Source organism: Acomys minous (genome assembly GCF_964271855.1).
Source record: "Acomys minous genome assembly, chromosome: 6".
NCBI lineage: Eukaryota > Metazoa > Chordata > Mammalia > Rodentia > Muridae > Acomys > Acomys minous.
Window position 1 is genome coordinate 36667144 of NC_140487.1, and position 21228 is coordinate 36688371.

The 21228-nt window shown below is 45.5% G+C and overlaps 1 protein-coding gene and 1 long non-coding RNA gene across 4 annotated transcripts; one reads left to right on the top strand and one right to left on the bottom strand.

The window, feature by feature from the left end:
• Nucleotides 1-2294: 2294 nt before the first annotated feature.
• On the bottom strand, nt 2295-4186 carry LOC311600270. Of its 2 annotated transcripts, XR_014780187.1 has the most exons (3): nt 4079-4186; nt 3785-3881; nt 2295-3296 (listed from the first exon to the last, which is right to left on the bottom strand). It is a non-coding gene; the product is annotated as an uncharacterized lncRNA (long non-coding RNA). The 2 variants fall into 2 exon arrangements; XR_014780188.1 differs by having other exon boundaries at nt 3785-4186.
• A 62-nt stretch (nt 4187-4248) lies between these two features.
• Nucleotides 4249-21188, top strand: PMPCB (peptidase, mitochondrial processing subunit beta). 2 transcript variants are annotated; one of them, XM_084785799.1, is made up of 13 exons: nt 4249-4345; nt 7216-7356; nt 8415-8501; nt 9002-9131; nt 12635-12833; nt 13246-13325; nt 15695-15807; nt 17035-17178; nt 18194-18354; nt 20461-20546; nt 20658-20746; nt 20859-20934; nt 21017-21188. In XM_084785799.1, exons 1-13 carry the CDS (start codon nt 4271-4273, stop codon nt 21079-21081), a joined length of 1446 nt encoding a protein of 481 aa, XP_084641925.1. In that variant the 5' UTR covers nt 4249-4270; the 3' UTR covers nt 21082-21188. The 2 variants fall into 2 exon arrangements, with proteins under 2 accessions (XP_084641925.1, XP_084641926.1); XM_084785800.1 differs by lacking the exon at nt 4249-4345 and having other exon boundaries at nt 7219-7356; nt 8295-8501.
• Nucleotides 21189-21228: the final 40 nt, after the last annotated feature.

The window sequence follows — 21228 nt, forward strand, 5'->3', positions numbered from 1 at the left end:
CCTTGCCTATATAGCAACCCCAAGACCAGCCTGTACTACAGAAAACGGGCACTAAGGGACATCAAAGAGCGGACAGGCGCTGAAACAATCACAGTGAACGACTTCACCACTCCCTTCTCATTTTAAAACGAGTCATGCAAGCTAAAAAAAAAAAAAAAATGAGCAAAGAAGCCCCAAACTACACTAGAAACCAAATATCTATAGACCATTCCACCCAAAAGACACAGAATACGCCTTTTTCTCAGAAGCCCATGATGTGTGCAAAGACAGATCCCATTTGGGCTGTGGAAACCAAGGCCAGGACTCACCTGGTAAAAGGGGAGAAGAAGACGACGGTCACTTGTCCTCTGGCTCCCATGCTGGCTGGGGCACAAGTGGCACATCCATGCTCACACACATACAGAATTAGTAAACGGATGTCATTAAAAAACCAAACCAAACCAAACCAAACCAAACCAGACCACATTCTAGGTCCCAAAGCCTAACAGATAAAGGAGACTCAAAAGAACTTTCCGAAGCTTCCAAGGCTGCAGCAGGGAGAGAGGAGAGAGGCACAGCCAGGGAGAGCAGAGGCCCTAGACAACACTGGAGGCTGAACAAAGCAACAGAACTGGCGGCGAAAGGGTGTGTGTGTGGGGGGGGGGGGAGTGTCAGAGCAAATTCCGACGACAGCCATAGTTTGAAAACTTACATTTCAAAAATTTGGAAACTAGAAATGGACACATGCCTTGACGAGTGTGACCTGCCAAAATTAAAAATGGAGAGGACAGTTTAGGCAGTTTAGGCAGATCCACAATGAACAACGAGGTCCGAGCAGTAATAGTCCTTTAGCAGAGAAAAGTTAACACGACACAGATTTGCTGCTGACTTCCACTAATCTCTTAAAGGAGAGGTAGCATCAATGAGTCTTAAGCTAGTCAGTAAAATAGAGAGAGAAGGAACACTGTCAGACTCACTGTGTGAGCTTTGCCCAGATGCTAAAACTGGCTAAGGACAACAACAAAAATTATATAGAAAAAAAGTCCTCAATACGCAGAGGCAAAGTTTTCAAGAAAATACTGGCAAACTGAATTCTGTAATAATGTTAAATCATACTCCAAATCAGTCTCATCCCACGGATAGAAGGATGTTTCTTTTTTCTTTCTTTCTTTTTCTTTTTCTTTTTTTTCCTTCCCCGAGACAAAGTTTCTCTATGTAACCTTGGCTGTCCTGGACTCACTTTGTAGACCAGGCTGGCCTCGAACTCACAGCGATCTGCCTTCCTCTGCCTCTCAAGTGCTGGGATTAAAGGCATGCACCACCATGCCTGGCAGAAGGATGTTTCAAATCAACAAATATAATACTATATATAAAGACAATATAATAGAAATCACAGAACCATGTCAATAGATGCAGAAATCCCCTCATTATGAAATCTTTGGGAAAACTAGGAATAGAAGGCACATACCTCAGCACAATAAAGGCTATATACAATAAGCCTATAGCTAACATTATACTAAATCGAGAAAAAGCATTTCCTTTAAAGCCAGGGATGAGGGGCAGGGAGTCGGCTCAGTGGTTAATGTATTTGCTATACAAACGGCAGGACTGGAGTTCAAATCCCCAGAACCTGCAGTTCCAGGGGACATCGTGATGAGCAGGGCATGGTATATGAGCAGGTGCTAACACACTGCATCGTCACTTAGAAGCAGGGATATCAGGAAGTGGGGCCAGGCTAGAAAACCTCAAGGAGCTGTTCCCAATACCAGGCTTTCACCACAAGGCTCTACTGCCTAAAGGTTCCGTGACTTTCGCAAACAGCTGGAGACCAGGTATTTAATCCAATCAGAATGGCTAGTCTCCGTAAAACAGCAACAGGGCATATGGAGGTCAGAGGCAGGCAGGGACCGAAGAGGAAGTGGGGTTTCTGGTTTGGATGTAGGGATGTGTGACTGCTTACTTAGCATCGCAACCATGGGAAGATACTTAGGGGCAAGGCAGGAATTTGATTTCGTACAAATTGACATCGAGGTGCCCCCAGCATTTGCACGCCTAGTTCAGTAGGGCAAGAGGCTGCACGGGTAAGACAGGTTCGCAGGTGGCCAAGGACATCTGGGAGGTAATGCAGAACTGGTGTTGGGCGACAAGGGGAACACATTAGGCAGAGCTCCAACTTCTAGAGTTACGGAGCACGTTCTTTAGTATTAAATAGCCTGTTAGCAGCCAACACCTTCGTTCCCGCCTCTGTGAAAGACCATAGCAATTTTTATGTTTAATAATAAGAAAATGATAAGAAGATAACCAGATGCCAGATATTAGACTATATGAGGTTTATTAAATGAGCATGGGGAGAGAAGGAAAGGGGGTAGGGGTACCCCAGACAGAGAGAGGAGAGAGGGGGGGAGGGGAAGAGAGAGGAAAAGGGAGAGGGAGGGGGAGGAATATAAGAGAGAGGGGTGAGGAAGGACTCTCCTTTATATAGCCTTGGGCAGGGCCACGCCCCCATGGCAGGTAGGCAATGACATCACAGGTAGGCCAACTGAAGAGGAATCCTAACAGCAATAGTCTCTGCCTCACAGGAAAGAGCTCGCTAGGGGCCTGCAAGAAGGTTCAGTGGGTAAAGGCACTTGCAGGGCAAGCCTGCCCACCTGAGTTCCAACCCCCCCCCCCCCCCAGAATTCACATAATTGTAGAAGGGGCAATTGATTGCATAAAGTTGTCTTCTGACCTTCACACTCCTGTGGTAGCATGCACTGGCCCCGGCCCCATAATAATACATGAAATTAAAAATTTTCATTTCAAAGTGCTTGCTGGCCCTCTTGCTGTTGCCCTGCTGCTGTCCACCATGGAAAAGACAATAGGTCAGATGCCCGCATAGGCTGTCTTGCTAGACCATTGGCGTTTCTCTCAGGTCCTGTTTAACAGTGTGGTGAAGTTCTTTGTTCCTGGACAAGATGTGGAGCCGTTATACCTTCCCCCAACAGTTCACCCCTCTCTTCCCAAGGCCTGGCTCGGCATCTTTAAAGTGGGGGCGGGAGACCACCAGGGAGTATTACACCTTCATATGCGTTGCCTTGCCCGGTGACCTAAACATGAAACGATCCAAGCAGCAGGAAGTCAAATTCAAAGCTTACTGTCTGCACAAGGATGATAACCATTACAACTTCTGCTATGTGGGTGAAGATGGCGTGGTGGTCGGGGGAGCAATCCCTTTCCGGTTCGTGCAGAAACTCAGAACGACATAGTGGTTGTCACCACACAGGAGAGGGTGGAAGGGACTGAGCAGCAGCCAGAGGGTAGCCGCAGACAAGGCATTCCTGGAGAGGAAAGAAAACAGGCTTCAGACCCAGCTGTCAAGTCTAGGCAAAGAAACGAAGAAGCTTGTTCTGCGAGAGCAAAGAAAGACAGACAGTGGCAACGTCTCAAAAAAAAAAAAAAAAAAAAAGTCAGCTCCCTCAGCTCAGGCGAACAGGAGGAGCAGCAGAAGACGCTTGAGCAGATCTTGGAGAAGATGAGGGAGAATGAAACTGAGGAGAAGAAACAACAGAAGCCAAGGGACAAGAGCTTTGAGCAGTCAAAAAAGCTAAGTGAGAGCAGGATCTACTCTGTTGTTACCCAGAGAAAGAGAAACTAGAAAGAGAATGAACGAGAAACCGGTGAGCCGCCTGGCTGCCGAAGACGCCCCGTCACACGTTCAGCATCCTGGAGATGAAAGCGCTGCTTGACAAAGCTCAGCCCTGTCTATAGAAATCCATGTTCTTGTACCAGAAAAAAAAGTACTCAAGAAAGTACCCAAGAAACTTACAAATGTGGCCCTGGCTAGTCACGAGTCACAAAATCGAAGACGTACGCTGCGAATTACAAGCGCTGGAATCAAACATTCGCACCTGCCACTGCCGCACCTGTCGAAATTTGTTGCGTTTACTTGAAAACGTCATTACTCTTAGCTTTCCATTTATAGCGATATGTGCCAACAGTTGAGGCTGAGGCAGGGGGACTGAGTTCAAAGCCACTCTCAGGGGAAGGGGACCAACAACGATACATCCTTCCCTCACCATGTCTGTCCCTCCCCTAGGGCTTCTTCCTGAGGAATTCCAACCTTCACGTCCACTTTGTCACACGTGTGTCTTGCACAACATTTCTACAGATCTCCGGATTCGTCAAAGGCTGTAATTCCCGTTGCCGCCACAAGGTGGGGCCGCCTCCTATTCTGGGGCCTGGAGGCACGACCCGGAAGTAGTTCTCCCCTCCCCCCTCCCCCTCCCCCCCCACGCCCCCAGCCACAGCAAAGATGGCGTCAGCCGCTCTGTCCCGGCGGCTGTGGGGATTTACCCGAAGGCTCCCGCTCCGCGGCGCCGCTGCTCAGGTGAGCCTCGCTCCGCCGCGCCGTGGCGGATCCCTGTGTGCTCTGGGTCGGGCCTCCGGACCCCCCCACCCGCTGCTCGCCAGCTCCCCTTCCCCGTGACTTGCTCGACTCAGGAAGGAGTGCGTATTGCCCAATAAGAAAAAAACCCTTAGTGCTTGCAAATCGGAGGAAATCAGTGAGAAATGTTACCTGGTTTTCTTCCTAAGACAAGCTTTATCCTCAGATGAGCAATTTTTTAAATACTTTATTTAATTTTTATTTTACGTGCATTGGTGTGACGATGTCACATCTCTTGGACCTGGAGCTACAGACAGTAGTGAGCTCACATGTGGGTGTTGGGACTCGAACCCAGCCCTTTGGAAGAACAGATAGTGCTCTTAACCACTGAGCCGTCTCTCCATACCCCCAGATGAGCAAATTTTTATCTCTGCATTTTTCTTATTTGAGAGCTGCCTTGCTCCAAAGGGCTATGGTACACGTGTGTGCGTGTACGTGCGCGCGCGCTTCCTTGCTTTTTGAGTTTGAAGTTTGGTTTCTCTGGGTAGTTCTGGCTGACCTAGAACTCAGTCTGTAGTCCAGGCTGGCCTTGAACTCACAGAGATCCACCTCCCCCAGCCTCTGAGTGCTGTGATTAAAGGCGTGAGCCACCGTGCTGGGTGAATATGATTTTTTTTTTTTTTTTTTTAGGTTTTTTCAAGACAGGGTTTCTCTGTGTAACAGTCCTGGCTGTCCTAGACTCACTTTTGTGGACCAGGCTGGCCTCGAACTCACAGCGATCCTCCTGCCTCTGCCTCCCGAGTGTTGGGATTAAAGGCGTACCCGGCTTGAAGTTTTTATTGAACCACACAATGGGGCACCACTGTGTTGTCATGGTCCTCTGTTTGGTCAGGGAGCAGGAAGCCTCTGGTTACAGAAGCCCAACAGTGCAGGTTGGCATAGTGTTCCTTAAGTACATGCCTTAATTAGGGTTTCTATGGCTGTGATGGAACACCATGCCCACAGCAACTTTTTGTTTGTTTGTTTGTTTGTTTTGGTTTTACAAACCAGGGTTTCTCTGTGTGGCCCTGGCTGTCCTGAACTAACTTTGTAGACCAGGTTGTCCTTGAACTACAGAGATCCACCTGCCTCTACCTCCTGAGTGCTGGGCTTAAAGGTGTGCACCCATGCCCGGTCACAGGCAACTCTCATAAAGGAAAACACATTTATTGGGGCTGGCTCACAGTCCAGAGCTTTAGCCCACTATCGTCATGGTGGGAAGCATGGCAGCGTGCAGGCAGACATGGTGCTGGAGAAGGAGCCAAGAGCTCTGTGTCTGGATCGGCAGGCAGCAGGAAGAGAGAGGGAGACATGGTGTACTTGGAGCATCTGCTCCCGTTCCTGTCCCCTTTCTACCCACACATGTCCTTTTGTGAACAGTAGCACCTGTCTCACTTCTGTGTAGTCACTTTTAGGTTTGTTTCAGTTTCTTGACTTTTCCCCTCAGTAACTATGCAGCATTTTTGTAAGGGAGGTACTTGAGTCAAGTCTGTTTCTGTCTAGGTCGTGGTAATAAATGCTCATGTTCCTGGAGAGAAAGGCATGCTTGCAGTAGTGTTGCTTGAGAGAACCAACCATGAGAAGAGGGTTTTGTTCTTGTCCAGAACTGGGTCCTCATTCTCCATGCTCTCTGGCATGCGCACACACACACACACACACACACACACACACACACACACACACACACAGATACATAATGCCCAAGTAGTGAAACCCCCAAAGACCACCAGGAATCAGTCAGATACAAATCACACAGGGCCTCTGCCCCCGGCCTGCTGGGGTTCGACTAATGCTCGGGAGGAGAATTTTCCTGTATGGAGACAGAACACAAGACACGAAGAAGGGGGCAAATCTGCATTCTGATCAAACCCCGTTTACTGAAAAATTTCACAGAGTTTTTATAGGCACAGAGGCATGGGTATTTGCGTAAGCAAGGGTTGCTATGGATACCTAACTCTGGAATGCTCCAGCAGGTGTCTACCTTTACAGCTGCTATAATTGCAGAAGAGAGAAATTCCAGAGAGAAAGGGAAGCAGTGAAAGAAAGATCTGGTTAGTCAGGAAAAAGTTCCTGGAACTGCTGCTCCCAGGCAGCTGGCCTTTAATCTGATTTTACCAGTAGTCTTACTGGAAAAGCTAGTTTATAGCCAGAAAGGAGTAGCTCTTACTATGAGCTCAGGGGGTCTTAGAATGACGGTCTCCCACAATAAACCACAACAGGTGTCTAACTGCCGAACCACTACAGGGTCAGCTGGTTTCTGGTAAATGGCAGACTGCTGGAGAAATAGGAACCTAGGCTCTGACAAGATGGCTGAACATTGGCCATCTAGCCCATCCCCTACAGATCTCGTTTATTTCAAGCTCAGAGCCTGGATCGTCAGCTGCCTCATGAGGAAGGAAGATGGCGGCCCCTAGTGCTAAGGGAACAGGGTTTTTAAAGGAAAAACTGCAGGCAAGGGGGTTCCCACGTTGGTTCTAAGCCTTGCTGTCACATGATAGGTTAGAGGGGGACAGGAAAGTTGTCCTTTAAGCTGATTGGCTGGGGGACCAAGGTCAGACTGCAGGGGATAATTTTTCACTTGTTCTAGTAACTCTGACCTGTAGCTCTGATCAAAACTCAGGTGGGGGCATTCAAGCTCTCAGGCCCTGAACACAAAATGGCGTTGGTTTGGTCTCACACAGACAGACAAACAGACAGACACACTTACTCCCTTACTCCCTGGTCTAGGAAAATGTTTTATGGAATGAGTCTATTTGAGTTTTTTTTCTTCTTCTGACTGACACTGAAGAACAGAACAGTAATGTTTGCTTTCTTCCTCCTCCTCTGCCCATCAGCCACTGTACTTCAGAGGGTACAGACTAAGAAGCACACAGGCTGCTGCACAGGTAGTTGTCAATGTCCCTGAGACACGAGTAACACGTTTGGAAAATGGACTCCGAGTGGCCTCTGAAAACTCCGGGCTCTCAACGTGCACAGTAAGTGACTGTGGCAGCCTGTGGTTGGTGCCCCGTCTGGGGGGGAGCTGACTCAGCTGCAGCTCTTTAATTGGCGGTGGTCCCCAGATTGTTTTGCCTTGGCAGGTTTCTCCGGGCTTGACCCTTTCCTTCCGTTAGGCTTGCTTACCAGGTGCATATGAACCACTCTCACTGCTTATGTATGTTTTTGATGACAGAAGCCTGTTTGTGGGCCTAGTCAGCTTTCCCATATCTGGTGTTTAAAACTCATGTTACTTACTCTATTGACAAATTCAGTGAAGTTGAATGTTGTGTCTGAGGTTATAAAGCTTATGTGTATTTGAGCCTGACTTTCCCACAGTTCCTGATGTTGTTAATACCACAGTTATTAATTGGATGTACTCATAAGCTATGTTAGGAATTTGAGCCCGAGCCAGGCATGGTGGCACACGCCTGTAATCCCAGCACCCAGGAGACAGAGACAGGCAGGTCTCTGTGAGTTCAAGGCCAGCCTGGCCTACAAAGTGACTCTAAGACTGTCAAAGAATTTGAGTCCCATATTTGTTTGGGTTGGTTGGTTGGTTTGATTTTTCAAGACAGGGTTTCTCTGTGAACCTCTGGGCCAGACTGTCCTCAAATTCAGAGATCCTCCTGCCTCTGCCTCTGCCTCCTTGGATGAAAGGCGTGTGCCACCGCCATGCTTAGTCTGATATTTTTAATAGCTTAGTGAAAATTCCAAGACTCAGGTTATATGAATGAACTGTCAGTTCACTGTGGTCAAAGAAAACTTAAGTGGCAAGGTTGGAAAACAGTTGCCAGCAAATGGAATGAGATTACCTTCTGTCTCCAAAACCTGAATTTTATTTTATTGTTTTAAATAATATGTATCTGCATAAGGGAACGTGCATGTGAGTGCAGGTACCCAGGGAGGCCAACAGAGGCTCTCATGTCCTGTGCAGCCGGAGTTACAGGTGGCTGTGAGCTGCCCACCATGGTGCCAGGAACAGTGACTGCTCTTAACTGCTGAGCCGCCTCTGCAGCTCCGGGGACCTGCTGAGTTGTCCTCTGATTTCATCAAGGTTGGGCTGTGGATTGACGCCGGAAGTCGGTATGAGAATGAGAAGAATAACGGCACCGCCCACTTTCTGGAGCACATGGCTTTCAAGGCAAGTGTGAACCCTGACTAACCTCTGAAAGGAAGTCAGTGAGCTGCTTCAACAGCATGCCACGTGCTATGGTTATGTCCCAGTGTTGTATTTGAAATAATTACTGATAATTGTTCTCTGACGTTGAAAGAAGGGTTCTCTCTTGGGATACAGAAATACAAAAGCCATCGTTAATGGGCATTTTTCTTGAAACCTAATATACTTGACACACTTGTCCTTGCATGATGGACATTGGCTTTTGTTCAGTATATATATATATATATTTTTTTTTTAAAGATTTATTTATTATGTATACATTAAGCATCAGATCATGTTATAGATGGTTGTGAGCCACCATGTGGTTGCTGGAATTGAACTCATGACCTCTGGAAGAACAGTCAGCGCTCTTAACCACTGAGCCATCTCTCCAGCCTGTTCAGTATATTTATCATCTGATGTGTTTAGAATACATGACGGATAAAAGGAAAGTATCCTAATTGTGTTTTCTCCTTTATTTCAAGGGCACCAAAAAGAGGTCCCAGTTAGACCTTGAACTTGAGATTGAAAACATGGGTGCTCATCTTAATGCCTACACCTCCAGAGAGCAGACTGTGTACTATGCCAAAGCCTTCTCTAAAGATCTGCCAAGAGGTATTGTTTCCTGCACTGCCAAAGTGTAACTGCCATGAGGGCTCAGACACAGTCTAGCACTGTGTTCTTTGTATGTCTGTTGTAAACCCTCAAAGTGTAAAAAAAGAACCCGGGGAGGCATCTGATGTTACCTTTGCTTCCCAATACTGACTTGGAGTTGTACTAAAAGGGCTCTTACACCTGATTTGAACATAGTTCTTCCAGACCCTTACTTGTGCAGTACAGTGTTTTTTGTTTTTTATCACATTTATTCATTGTTTTCTGCAAAACTACTGGTTTTGAGCAAAATTAACATGTTTACTTATATAATGATTATTAATGATTATATTAGCAAAATAGAAAATTTTGTTTCATAAAATTTTATAAAATATAAGCAATTATAAAAGAATTGTTTTGGTAGGATAGCACTGCAGTTTGTATAGTTGACTTGAGTATATTTACTACCCAGAACATTTTCCAGGGGAAGAATTAAATAGAAAAATAGCATTCCAATGCTTATTAGTGAAATTATTAACTTTTATGGTTGCACGATTGTAATCAATTTCCTAACTCTAAAATTTTAGTTACTGTAGGGTTGCGGGAACACCACGTAAATGATAATCCACACAAGGACCCTGCTGTGTGTAGCCAGTGGTTGACATCAGTTGCTGTCTGCATTATTTTTTGAGCCAGATCCCTCACAGGAGCTGGCTTGCCTGGAATTGCCCAGGTTGCTGGCCAGCCGATTTTGCGGGTCCTCATGTCTCTGTCTACTTAGCACTGGGTTTTAGGTGCTCTTGGCTGTGATGTGGGGTGTCCGGGATTGAACTCAGGTCCACATGCTTGTGTGGCAAGCATGGCGCTGCTGATTACAGAAGCGCTTTTTGTCTGTCTCATTCGTACAGTCCATAGTCACTAGGTCAGTGTTCCTGCTCTGCAGCTGATGGAGATTGAGGGACAGACTAAGTTGCCCAGGGTTGCATAGCTAGTAAGGGGCTTACTGTGGCTCTTTTGACTCACATTTCTTTCAATAAGAATACAAAACAAGCTGGGCCTGGTGGCACACTCCTTTAACCCCAGCACTCAGGAGGCAGAGGCAGGCGGATCTCTGTGAGTTCAAGGCCAGCCTGGTCTACAAAGCGAGTCCAGGACAGCTAAGGCAACACAGAGAAACGCTGTCTCAAAAAAAACCGAGGGAATAAACCAAAAACCCCACCACTTGTATGTAATTACACGTTTAACATGGCACAGGCAAGGCAGCACTAACGGAGGATGTGCTGGTTTGTGTTGCAAAGACCAACAGTAAATTTGCTTTGAACTCTGTGAGGCTGCGGGTGACTTTGATCACTCACTCTCTTTCTTTCCTTCCTAAGTGCTGAGCTTATGAGCAAGTCCCACAACACCCAGTTTTCTAGAGTGCTGGGCGCCAAGCTCAGTGCTTTTTGCACGCCAGACAAGCACTTTACCAGCTGAGCTGTGGCCCCGGCCCATTGGGAAACGTCTTAATGGTCATTTTGTAACTGCTTGTGATGACTGTGGCTGAGGAACGGAAGGTCGGAGCAGGGCCTTGACAGAGTTGTTCACTCTAAATCACCATCTCCTTCACCCAGAGAGCAGCCCGGAAGCAGCAGAGAGGACAAGCGCGTGGGAGAAGGGAGCGCTGCCCCTTGCTGCCTTTTGCCGGGGCTGCTCCAGAGAGAAGAGCAGCAGCATGCTAACTCTGCACACACGTGTTCTCTAACATAGCTCCAGCTGTCGAGAGTCCCTTCAGAGTTTTGTCCCTCATCCAATTTGAAGCTGTCGTAGGAAGTGATAACCCTCTAGACCGATGGCCAGACTTTTATGATCACCCATTCTTAACTTCAGAAACTTGGCCGTGCATAGTGCAGTGTATGTACCGCTCCACCGACGTACAGGATTAAATAGACATCCAGAAGGAATGTTTGCTTCAAACAGATAGCAGGAAACAGAGCCACAACCCACTGTAGAAACTTCCAGGCTAGGCTAGCAGTCCCACATAAAGGAGCCCAGTCCCACAGCTGTCTGCAGGTGCTTCCCTACTTATTCTCTTGGGCTATGTTTTTTTTCATCTGGGTTTTATTGATAATTATAGTCAATGAAATAGTTTCTTAGTAATTTCCCCCTTTTCATGGTCATCTCAGTATGAGCTTTCTCCGACAACCTATTTTTTGTTTTGTTTGTTTTTTAAAAGATTTATTTATTTATTATATATACATTGCTCTGCCCACATATGTACCTACATGCCAGAAGAGGCCACCATGTGGTTGCTGGGAATTGAACTCAGGACCTTGGGAAGCACAGTCAGTGTTCTTACCCTCTGAGCCATCTTTCCAGCCCTCCAACAACCTGTTTTATCCTGTTCTTGGTTTTGGAAGTTAATTGGCTCAGATAAAGCCCTATAAAGTACAACGAAACCTGAAAGAGAAATTTACACTGGAACAAAGCCACGAAACCTAGGGTTATAAGTTGATTTTGCCGTTAATAAAATTTATATTGCAATTGCAATGAGGGTAAATTAAGCCTTATCTTTTTTGGAGATTTTCCCCATAAAATTTACTTCACCTTTGGCTTTTTACCAAGATGGGCCTTGAGCAGACCCAGCTCTGTAAGCAGCTCCTGAGCGCATAGTTTTTCCTCTTTGTTACATTGCAGCCTCGCTGCTATTGTGAATATGGGTGTAAGTGTTTCTACCTATGTATCTGTGTGCTTTTTTCTCTTTTGGTTTTTTTTTTTTCCTTTGGTTTTTTGAGACAGGGTTTCTCTGTGTAGCCTTGGCTGTCCTGGACTCGCTCTGCAGACCAGGCTGGCCTCGAACTCACAGCGATCCGCCTGCCTCTGCCTCCCAAGTGCTGGGATTAAAGGCGTGCGTCACCACGCCCGGCCTCTCTTTTGGTTTTTTAAGACAGGGTTTCTCTCTGTAGTCCTGGCACTCACTGTAGAGCAGACTGGCCTCGAATTCAGAGATCCACCTCTGCCCCTCCCGAGTGTTGGGGTTAAAGGTGTGAACCACCACCATCTGGTTATTTCATGCCTTTTTTTTTTAAAAGATTTTATTTATTTATTTTATGTAGATGAGTACTCTATCTGCATGTACACCTGCCTCCCAGAAGAGGGCTTCAGAGGGTATAGATGGTCGTGAGCCACCATGTGGTTACTAGGAATTGAACTCAGCACCTCTGGAAGACCAGGCAGTGCTCTTAACCACGGAGCCATCTCTCCAGCCCTACTTCACGCTTTTTACTTAGAACCATCTGCGTTACCCGCCAGCTGTGTGTGGAATGTCTGACTTAGAGTTAGTGTGAAGTGATAACATGTAGGGTTGTTCTGCAAGGCCTTCTGTACCGCGGGGTTTCTATTTCACGTTTATTTTAGTGTGCTAATCAGCTCAAGTACTCTAATTACCCGTGCGCTCAGTAGTGAATGATGGTAACTGTCACGGCTCCTGAGGCTGGGTTAAGACGTTTTAATGCTCGTGTTTCTTCTGGTGTTTCAATTTCAATTAGCTGTGGAAATTCTTGCTGACATAATTCAGAACAGCACCCTGGGAGAAGCAGAGATGGAACGTGAGCGTGGAGTAATCCTTAGAGAGATGCAGGAAGTTGAAACCAACTTGCAGGAAGTTGTCTTTGACTATCTTCACGCCACCGCTTACCAGAACACTGCCCTTGGGCGGACAATTCTGGGGCCAACTGAAAATATCAAGTAGGTATATTGTTCATGTGAGAAGTTTGCACAAAAGTTACGATTTACACAAACAAAACGTGTGTTTCAGAAAGTCATTTTCACTCTGATCGTTTATAATTGTGGTTGGCTGTGGGACCTAAACAAGCAATGCTGGTGCATGTGTCTTTCGTGATATAAAAGGCAGAGCTTTCTGCTTCTCGTGTAGCTCTCAGCACTTGGCATACCTTCAGATTAAATTCTGTATTTCAGGCACCGTGTGTGAAGACCTGTGCTGCTTATTTCCTTTTAAAGTCGCTTTGCTTCCAGGTGCGGTGGCCTATGAGACATGAAGACGCTGTGGGTTCTAGGTTGGCCTGGGCTGCAGAGTGAGACCTGTCTGTCTGTGGAAGAAGGTGAAATGAGTAAATCCTCTTCCTTACTCTGTTTACAGATCTATAAATCGCAAGGACCTCGTGGATTACATAACCACACATTATAAGGGACCACGAATCGTGCTGGCTGCTGCTGGAGGTCAGTCACGCTTCTCCAGTGCTTTAGACGTGGTTGTTGAGTCCTCTAGCGACACACCCTGGAAGTGTTCGACACATCCTTAAAGTGTTCGACACACCCTGGAAGTGTTCACATGTGCTGTGTGGAGATTGGAGCTCTGGAGCCAGACTCCCTAGTGGGCTCCAGTTACAGAAGCAACTTAATGACCCATTCAGTACTTAGTGCCATACACAGTGGAACTTACTTAGAAGAAAGAGGCTAATGGATAAACTGGGAGGCAGTTAACTCAGAAGACAGTGTTGTATAATTGGAGTCTTGAGGTTTTCAGTTGAGAGATAGCTGCATCCTTGGTCCAGCCTGGAATGGGTCTGTCCATCCACGTGCAGTCTGTCCCTCAGTAAACCACAGTAATGCAAAGGGGAACCGCAGAGCGAGCTGTGAGAATGTGCGAGATGAGTCAGAACATGGAGATTTCCTTAGGGACACGTGTCGTCTGTGAATGTAAGAAAATTATCTTGAGACTGCCAGAGTTTGCTTACTAGCTTATATATCTTTTGTTGATTTGAAGCAGTCTTGCTCTATAGCCTGGGCTGGCCTCGAACTTGAGGCGGCCCTCTCACCTTAGTGTTCTGAGTGCTGGTACAGCTGAAGCCACTATGCCTGGTAATTTACAAATGTTGTAGCTTATAAGTGTTGGTGTTTTAAATGCAATAGGCCAGCTTAAGCCTCTCCTGACCTTTTCTGATTTCTTGTCTCAGCTCCTCTGTAGTTCTTAACCATCAGTAGTAATATACCACATCCATGCTGTCATCTCCACTTCCTTTAAGCAGTTATGGGTCCCTGCACTGTAGCCTGGGCTGTTAGAGGAGCAGCTGTGCATCTGGCTTGTTAACCAAGGCAGTCCCAGTTCTGACGGCCGTACAATGAGGGCAGAGATGGTCCGCTGTAAGGACTCTGTTTCAGTTTCTCACTGCTCCTCTGCCATCCTTGTCCTGCCATGATTTTGTGTTCTTACTCTCTGGATTGATATCCAAAATGACTTTTATGCTAGGCGTGGTGGCGCACGCCTTTAATCCCAGCACTCGGGAGGCAGAGGCAAGCGGATCGCTGTGAGTTGGAGGCCAGCCTGGTCTACAAAGTGAGTCCAGGACAGCCAAGGCTACACAGAGAGAAACCCTGTCTTGAAAAACCAAATCAAACAAAACAAACATGGCAATTAGAAAAAGAACTGTTCTGTCTTAGACTGTTATGTTTTACATCACAGATGTTTTTCTTTTGTATTTGAAAATAAGGTTTCTCTGGGTAGCCATCCATGGCTGTCCTGGAAGTTGTTCTGTAGACCAAGCTGGCCTTGAACTTGGAGACTACGTCACAATTTATTTGGAAACTATGCATATAACGTGCACTTAAATAAATTTTCATTTAGAGAAATATTTTTATTAAAACTTAGTCTTGTGTGTGTGTAGAGCCTGTAGAGGTCAGAAGGCAGCAGAGGGATCACTGGGAACTGAACCTGAGTCCTCTGGAAGAGCAGCCAGGGCTCTGAACCTCTTGTGCCATCTCTTCAGCCCCCACTTAAGCGAATCTTAATGGTAATATCTTTAAAGTGTACGCACAAACCTAAGTATGCAGCACGTGCTTACACTGCAGCACTCTGGAGACGAGGCAAGAGCAGGCAAGCCCAGCCCGGGCCATGTAGCCAGCCCGTGGCAGACACGTGAACACAGACGGCTAGAACGTTGACTGACTGCACGTGTCTGAGTCCCTGATTTGGGTGGTCAGGGATGCAGAGTCTTAGTGACTCTCCTGAGGGTTGATGTCAGGCCATGAGCCCGTGGGAATAAGAAGGTTTTCAAAACGTAGATTCTGATGGCAGAACTCAGGGAGTGAAGCACACCGGGTGTAGACAGAGACGCACTTCTGCCCTTTCCTACTTAAAGGTAACTTAGGAAGTTGACTCTTTCTAGGGTGCACACTCAACTTTTATAGGAATGGGGTTTTCCAAGTGAGACCCAGAATTTTTGAAATGTGGTGAAAAGTACAATTTCTCACTCTTGAACTGACTTGGCGCCCTGAAGTTTGTCTTCCTGGAAACCTGCCTAAAGTCATAAAGCCTGGAAAAGTCAGAGGCCAATAAGATTCCAGCAGGTTTAAACAAAGAAAGCTTTCTTATCTTTATCTCTGAATACGTTCATGTGGAGGTGAACATACATGTAAAGGAAGGAAAGCTGTGCAGCCCTGGCCTTTCTTCATGAAAGTTCTTCACGTGTAATATGTGTCACATTACTCCTCGTCACACTACATAAAGCATCCTTACTGCTGGCAGCTGCTTGTCTTGAGGTGACTGTGTTGCTGTTAGATACGTAAGAGAATATTTTCCTTCAATCTAGGTGTTTGCCATGATGAGCTGCTTGAGTTAGCAAAGTTTCATTTTGGTGATTCTTTGTGCGCACACCAAGGAGACATACCAGCTCTGCCTCCCTGCAAATTCACTGGAAGTGAGGTATGGCAACGGTTGGTGAGAAGTTAGCCTTTGGAAGACTTAAGTTACACTGAACACTGAGTGTAAAGGGGCTGAGACATGGCTCAACAGTGTGACCGTGCTGGCTGCGCTCAGGACCAGAGCTGGGTGCTTACTGGGCAGCCCACAGCCACCTGGACCCCAGTTCCAGGGAATCTGACATCCTCTTTTGGCTTCTGGCTCCAAAACCATAGAGCAGGGGAGGACAAAGACAGAGATGAGTGTGCAAAATCTGTTTCAGGCTGGAGAGGAAGCTCAGAGGGCGAAGGTGATGGTCGTCAGGTGGTGACCAAGATTTGATCCTGAGTTCAATCCTTGACCCTCCCTGACCTCCAAAAACTGCCCACTACCCCACACGTACAACAACAAATGGACACATTTTCTTATGTGCATATTTCTAGTAGAAAAAGTGTAAACTGAAACATAGAAAGGGAAAAAGATGGGCTAGGTTGTTTATATTCCTTCCTATTTTATATAATTGCTTTGCTTTGCTGAGGAAGCAGGGTATAAGAGCAGTGGTCCCATTTGCTCATTTGGAGTTTTTCTTTTGCATAATGCGTATTTATATGTGGTAGGGTATAAAAGCAACCTTACACTTACTTTCGAATTAGGTGTGTTCTTGGCTTCATTTCTGCCCGACAGGCACAGTTGTGAGGACTGCTATTAGAGCCAGAATTTGCAGACATCTACTTCTTAGCTACCGTGTTATGCATCAAGCCACACTATGATGCTCATAGTAGTATGTAGGAAGAGCTGTGATGGGAGCTGGAGGGATGGCTCAGAGGTTAAAAGCACTTCTACTGGCTGCTCTTCCAGAGGTCCTGAGTTCAGTTCCAAGCAACTACTTGGTGGCTCACAACCATCAATAAAATGAGATCTGGTGCCCTCCTCTGGCGTGCAGGCAGAATACATTATATATAGTAGATAAATAAATAAATCCTTAAAAAAAATCATATTGGTAGACATAAGATATTAGTGAAATAAGGCAACTCCTTTTGACCAGGTGTTATGTCAAATGAGATGTTCTGGTCAAAGAAACGTACTCTGTAACTCATGAAAGTCATCTGAACGGAATTCATGCCACCTAATAGTTAAAAATCAAGTCACATTGAGCACTTTAACATTGCAGTTAATAGGATTTGCGCATTTTTCCTCTTTGGTAATAGGAGCATTCTTACTTACCTAGTTATTTTGCTTATTCTTACCTAGATCCGATTGAGGGATGACAAGATGCCTCTGGCACACCTGGCAATAGCTATTGAGGCAGTGGGCTGGGCACATCCAGACACAATCTGTCTCATGGTGGCAAACACACTCATAGGCAACTGGGATCGCTCTTTCGGAGGAGGGATGGTAAGTGATTTTTGAAGTAACTTTTCATGGTAAATGGAAAATTGGCATGTTCTTTTTAATGTAAATTCCTTGTAAGACTCTTCCCATTTTTGAAATGGCAAAAATAGATTGCTGTGGCTTTTCACTTAAAATATTAAGTCATCTTAGATTGCACCTAAGCCAGGACAAAAAAGTTTGTCACACTGTTTGGTAGAGGGATAACTTACAAAATAAGGGCAGAATTTGTTTTTACTGTTATAATAGTCATATTAGGTACTGTGGTAACCATTAACTGCAGCTAATTTGTGTCAGTGTTAATGTCCTAACTTTCTGGGCATGTTAGCATGCGCAGAAAACTCTGTGTTTTTCATTACTACACACTGAAGAATATAGAGGCAGAGACATCTACAGCTACTCTGCAGCTGTTAAGGACACTGAAGGGCTGGGTTGTAGTTCAGTGGTGGTGTGCTTATCTCACATGCCTGAGCCCTCAGTTCAACCACCATTAGAACAAGGAGCAACATGTCTGAAGAGAAGGAGAGCAGGCATGGTAAAAAGTTGTTAAAGAGGCCAAAAGGCCCTCTTTGTACTACTTTTACAACTTTCCTAAGGTTTAAATTTCAAAATAGTATGTAGATTTGTCTGGAAAATCCAAAATACATCTCCTGTGAGTATCTCGGCTTTCCTGTGCAGCATCAACAGGACGTGTGGTCAGAGCCTTATGTGGCCTGGTACAGCACAGCTGCTAACCCAGCTGCGAGAGCTCACTGCTTTTACAGTATATATTGAGCCAGACGAGCGCAATTCTCTCTTTGAATTCTAAAGTTATTGTTGACGTGTTGCTAGATAAAACTGGGACCTTGAGCAGAGCTTGGTGGCGTATGCCTTTAATCCCAGCATTCTGGAGGCAGAGGCGGATGGATCTCTGAGTTTGGGGCTAGCTTGATCTACAGTGTGTTCCAAGCCACTTCTCTTTGTGGGGATTTGGATCCATTTGCCCAGGTCACAAACCTAGTTGGATTGTTTCCCTTTACAGAATTTATCTAGCAAGCTGGCCCAGCTGACTTGCCACGGCAGTCTCTGCCACAGCTTCCAGTCCTTCAACACTTCCTACACAGACACAGGATTATGGGGACTCTATATGGTTTGTGAACAAGCCACGGTTGCTGACATGCTGCATGCTGTACAAAAAGAATGGTGAGGAAAACCTTTAAATAGTTAGAGCCTTACCTAGAGCCTATTATTTTAGACCAGTTTCCTTTTTTTAAAGACATTTCTTTTTATGTATATGAGCCCTCTTTTTACATGTACACCTGCAGGCCAGCAGAGGGCACCAGATCTCATTATAGATAGTTGTGAGCCATCATGTGGTTACCAGGAATTGAACTCAGGAGCTCTGGAAGTTAATGCTCTTGACCAGCCCTTGACCAGCTTCCTAATGGTGGTAACTTTAGCTTTTAAAGGAATGGGTGCGATGTTTTTAGCAACAAATAACCTCATGTGAAGCTGATTATTCTCTAAAACACTTATAAGCAGGTGCAAGTTCAGAAAATGCCTTTAAAAGCAGGAGAAGTGGAGAGACAGCTCAATGGTAGACCACTTGCCAGCATGCCCAGAGCCCTGGTGTGAACCCTCAAGTTCTTCCCAAAGAAATATAGTAATTTAGCCTGGAAAGGCTGGCGAGGAAAGTGAATGTGAACTTAGCCATCACCAAAAAGCAGTGGTTCTCAACCTTCCTAATACTACAACCTCATGTTGTGGTGACTCCCTACCATAAAATTATAGCTGCTGGGTTGGAGAGATGGCTCAGAGGTTAAGGGCACTGACTGTTCTTCCGGGGGTCCTGAGTTCAATTCCCAGCAACCACATGGTGGCTCACAACCCTCTATAATGTGATGATGCAATCTTCTGGCCTGCAAATGTACACACAGGCAGCTCTGTATACATAATAATAAACAAATCCTTAAAAAATTGTTGCTACTTCATAACTTTAATTTTGCTGTTTAGATTTGTAAATATCTATCTGGACCTGCACAAACTGCTGTACCAACCAAGGACGGTGCATGCAGTAAACCTAGACGCCCTATTTAGATCAAGCTAATGGACAGTTCAGTCTCCATGGTTGTGTGGAGAGTGGGTACTGACTCTGACATGAACTCTGGTGCCTCCAATTTGATAGCTTCTCCTTGGTGGGGAGGCCCTGGCACACAGAGGAAGGAGAAGCAGGCTATCCTGATGAGACCTGATAGGCTGTGGTCATATGGGAGAAGAGAGGAGGTCCCCTTCTGTCAGAGGTCTAGGGGAGGAGGAAGAATCAAGTGAGGGGTAACAATTGGGATGTAATCTGAATAAATTATAAAAAATTTAAAAATGAGAGATGGGGTCATACAGGATGCACTCCTCGAGGAATAGAACTCAGTTGATAAGACAGACTAAAGTAAACTTTTCCTACCTATAATGTATAGTACATGAAGTTAGGTATTAATATTTGCTAGCCATAAAGACTGGTTCAGATATTTTGTTTGTCTGGGGTGCTTTGAAACTGCAAACACTGCCAGCCTAAAAGTTGGCTGACATATAATGTGTTTGCTTTGATTCTTTAGAGTCTTTGAATTTGAGTTATAGGGCTGATAATAAAAATAAAATGTTTTAAAAATTTGTAAATATTGTAAAAATTGAGAACCACTGACCAAACCAAAAGGATTAGTCAGTAGGTCAAGACAGAAAAACATGTGCTTCCTAGAAATTTGTGTCCTTCATTATTAAGGGACTTAAATCTCTAAATCTAAGTGGGATATATCTGATTATTAATTTAAATACTGGGCTATTACACTCAGCTAATTCTCTTGAGAAACCAAGGGGTGAGCCACTGACCTACATGGGCAACTTCACAGAGAGGTATTTGTGAAGCCTCAAGATTATTCTGCGGGGCGTGGTGGCGCAGGCCTTTAATCCCAGCACTTGGGAGGCATGAGGCAGGCGGATCACTGTGGGTTCAAGGCCAGCCTGGCCTACAAAGTGAGTCTAGGACAGCCAAGGCTACACAGATATTCTTAGTGTGGTTATTCTGTTTTTACATTACTGTCTATGCTGATTAGCAATTCATCAAAGTTAGAAGTTTTGAGAAGTTAATGGTACTTAGCTTTAGTTTTAGGATGAACAACTTTAGCTTTTTTCTGAACTGAAATAGTCATTTGTATGTTGTGGTATAATATATAGAATATACCATCCAGCTTTTAGGTCAGCAAGTTAGATTTAATAACATTTCCCAGGTATTTATAGCCGCTTCCAAATGTGTTTTAGGATGCGTCTTTGCACAAATGTTACTGAGAGTGAAGTTGCAAGAGCGAAAAATCTTCTGAAAACAAACATGTTGCTGCAGCTTGACGGTGAGAGCGTTAGAAGACATGCTGGGAGGGGTCAGAGGTCAGCCCTGCTCTGAAGCTGTGTTGTCTTCATGGGCGATGTCTATGTGGATACTAGTTTCCTTCTCTGAACAGGCTCAACTCCAATTTGTGAAGACATCGGTAGGCAGATGCTGTGCTATAACAGGAGGATTCCCATCCCTGAGCTTGAAGCAAGAATTGATGTAAGTAATAACAGGCTGTGGGTACCGTTACAAAGGCTGAGGCTCCCTGACTCTTGACGTATGGAGTCTGCCTTCACTACAAGCCCTGACCATAGTGTTGTCTATGCCTCAGGCTGTGAATGCGGAGACGGTTCGGGAAGTATGTACCAAGTACATTTACGACAAAAGCCCAGCTATTGCTGCTCTTGGTAAGCCTGACTCCTCTGCTCGTACACAGAGTTGGCTAGGGACTGGGAATTCTGTTCTAACTGTCTTCTTTTGAATCCATAGGTCCTATTGAGCGGTTACCAGACTTTAGCCAGATTTGTAATAACATGCGCTGGACTCGTGATTAATCTTTCTGATCAAATATTCTGCACGTATATATTTATAAAACTAAGAGATCTGGAAGTTTTGAAAAGCTGTCAGTGTTCACATGAAAAAATAAAAATGTTATTTGGAACATCGGTGTTAGTCTGTTGTCTGTACTTTTAGAAGCTGAC

Bases quoted from the DNA above. Each gene is read 5' to 3' on its own strand.
- PMPCB (XM_084785799.1), top strand. From the start codon at position 4,271: ATGGCGTCAGCCGCTCTGTCCCGGCGGCTGTGGGGATTTACCCGAAGG. The intron at 17,179-18,193 runs GTAAGTGATTTT...TTCCCTTTACAG, and splicing joins GCTCTTTCGGAGGAGGGATG to AATTTATCTAGCAAGCTGGC. The intron at 20,547-20,657 runs GTGAGAGCGTTA...TTCTCTGAACAG, and splicing joins CATGTTGCTGCAGCTTGACG to GCTCAACTCCAATTTGTGAA.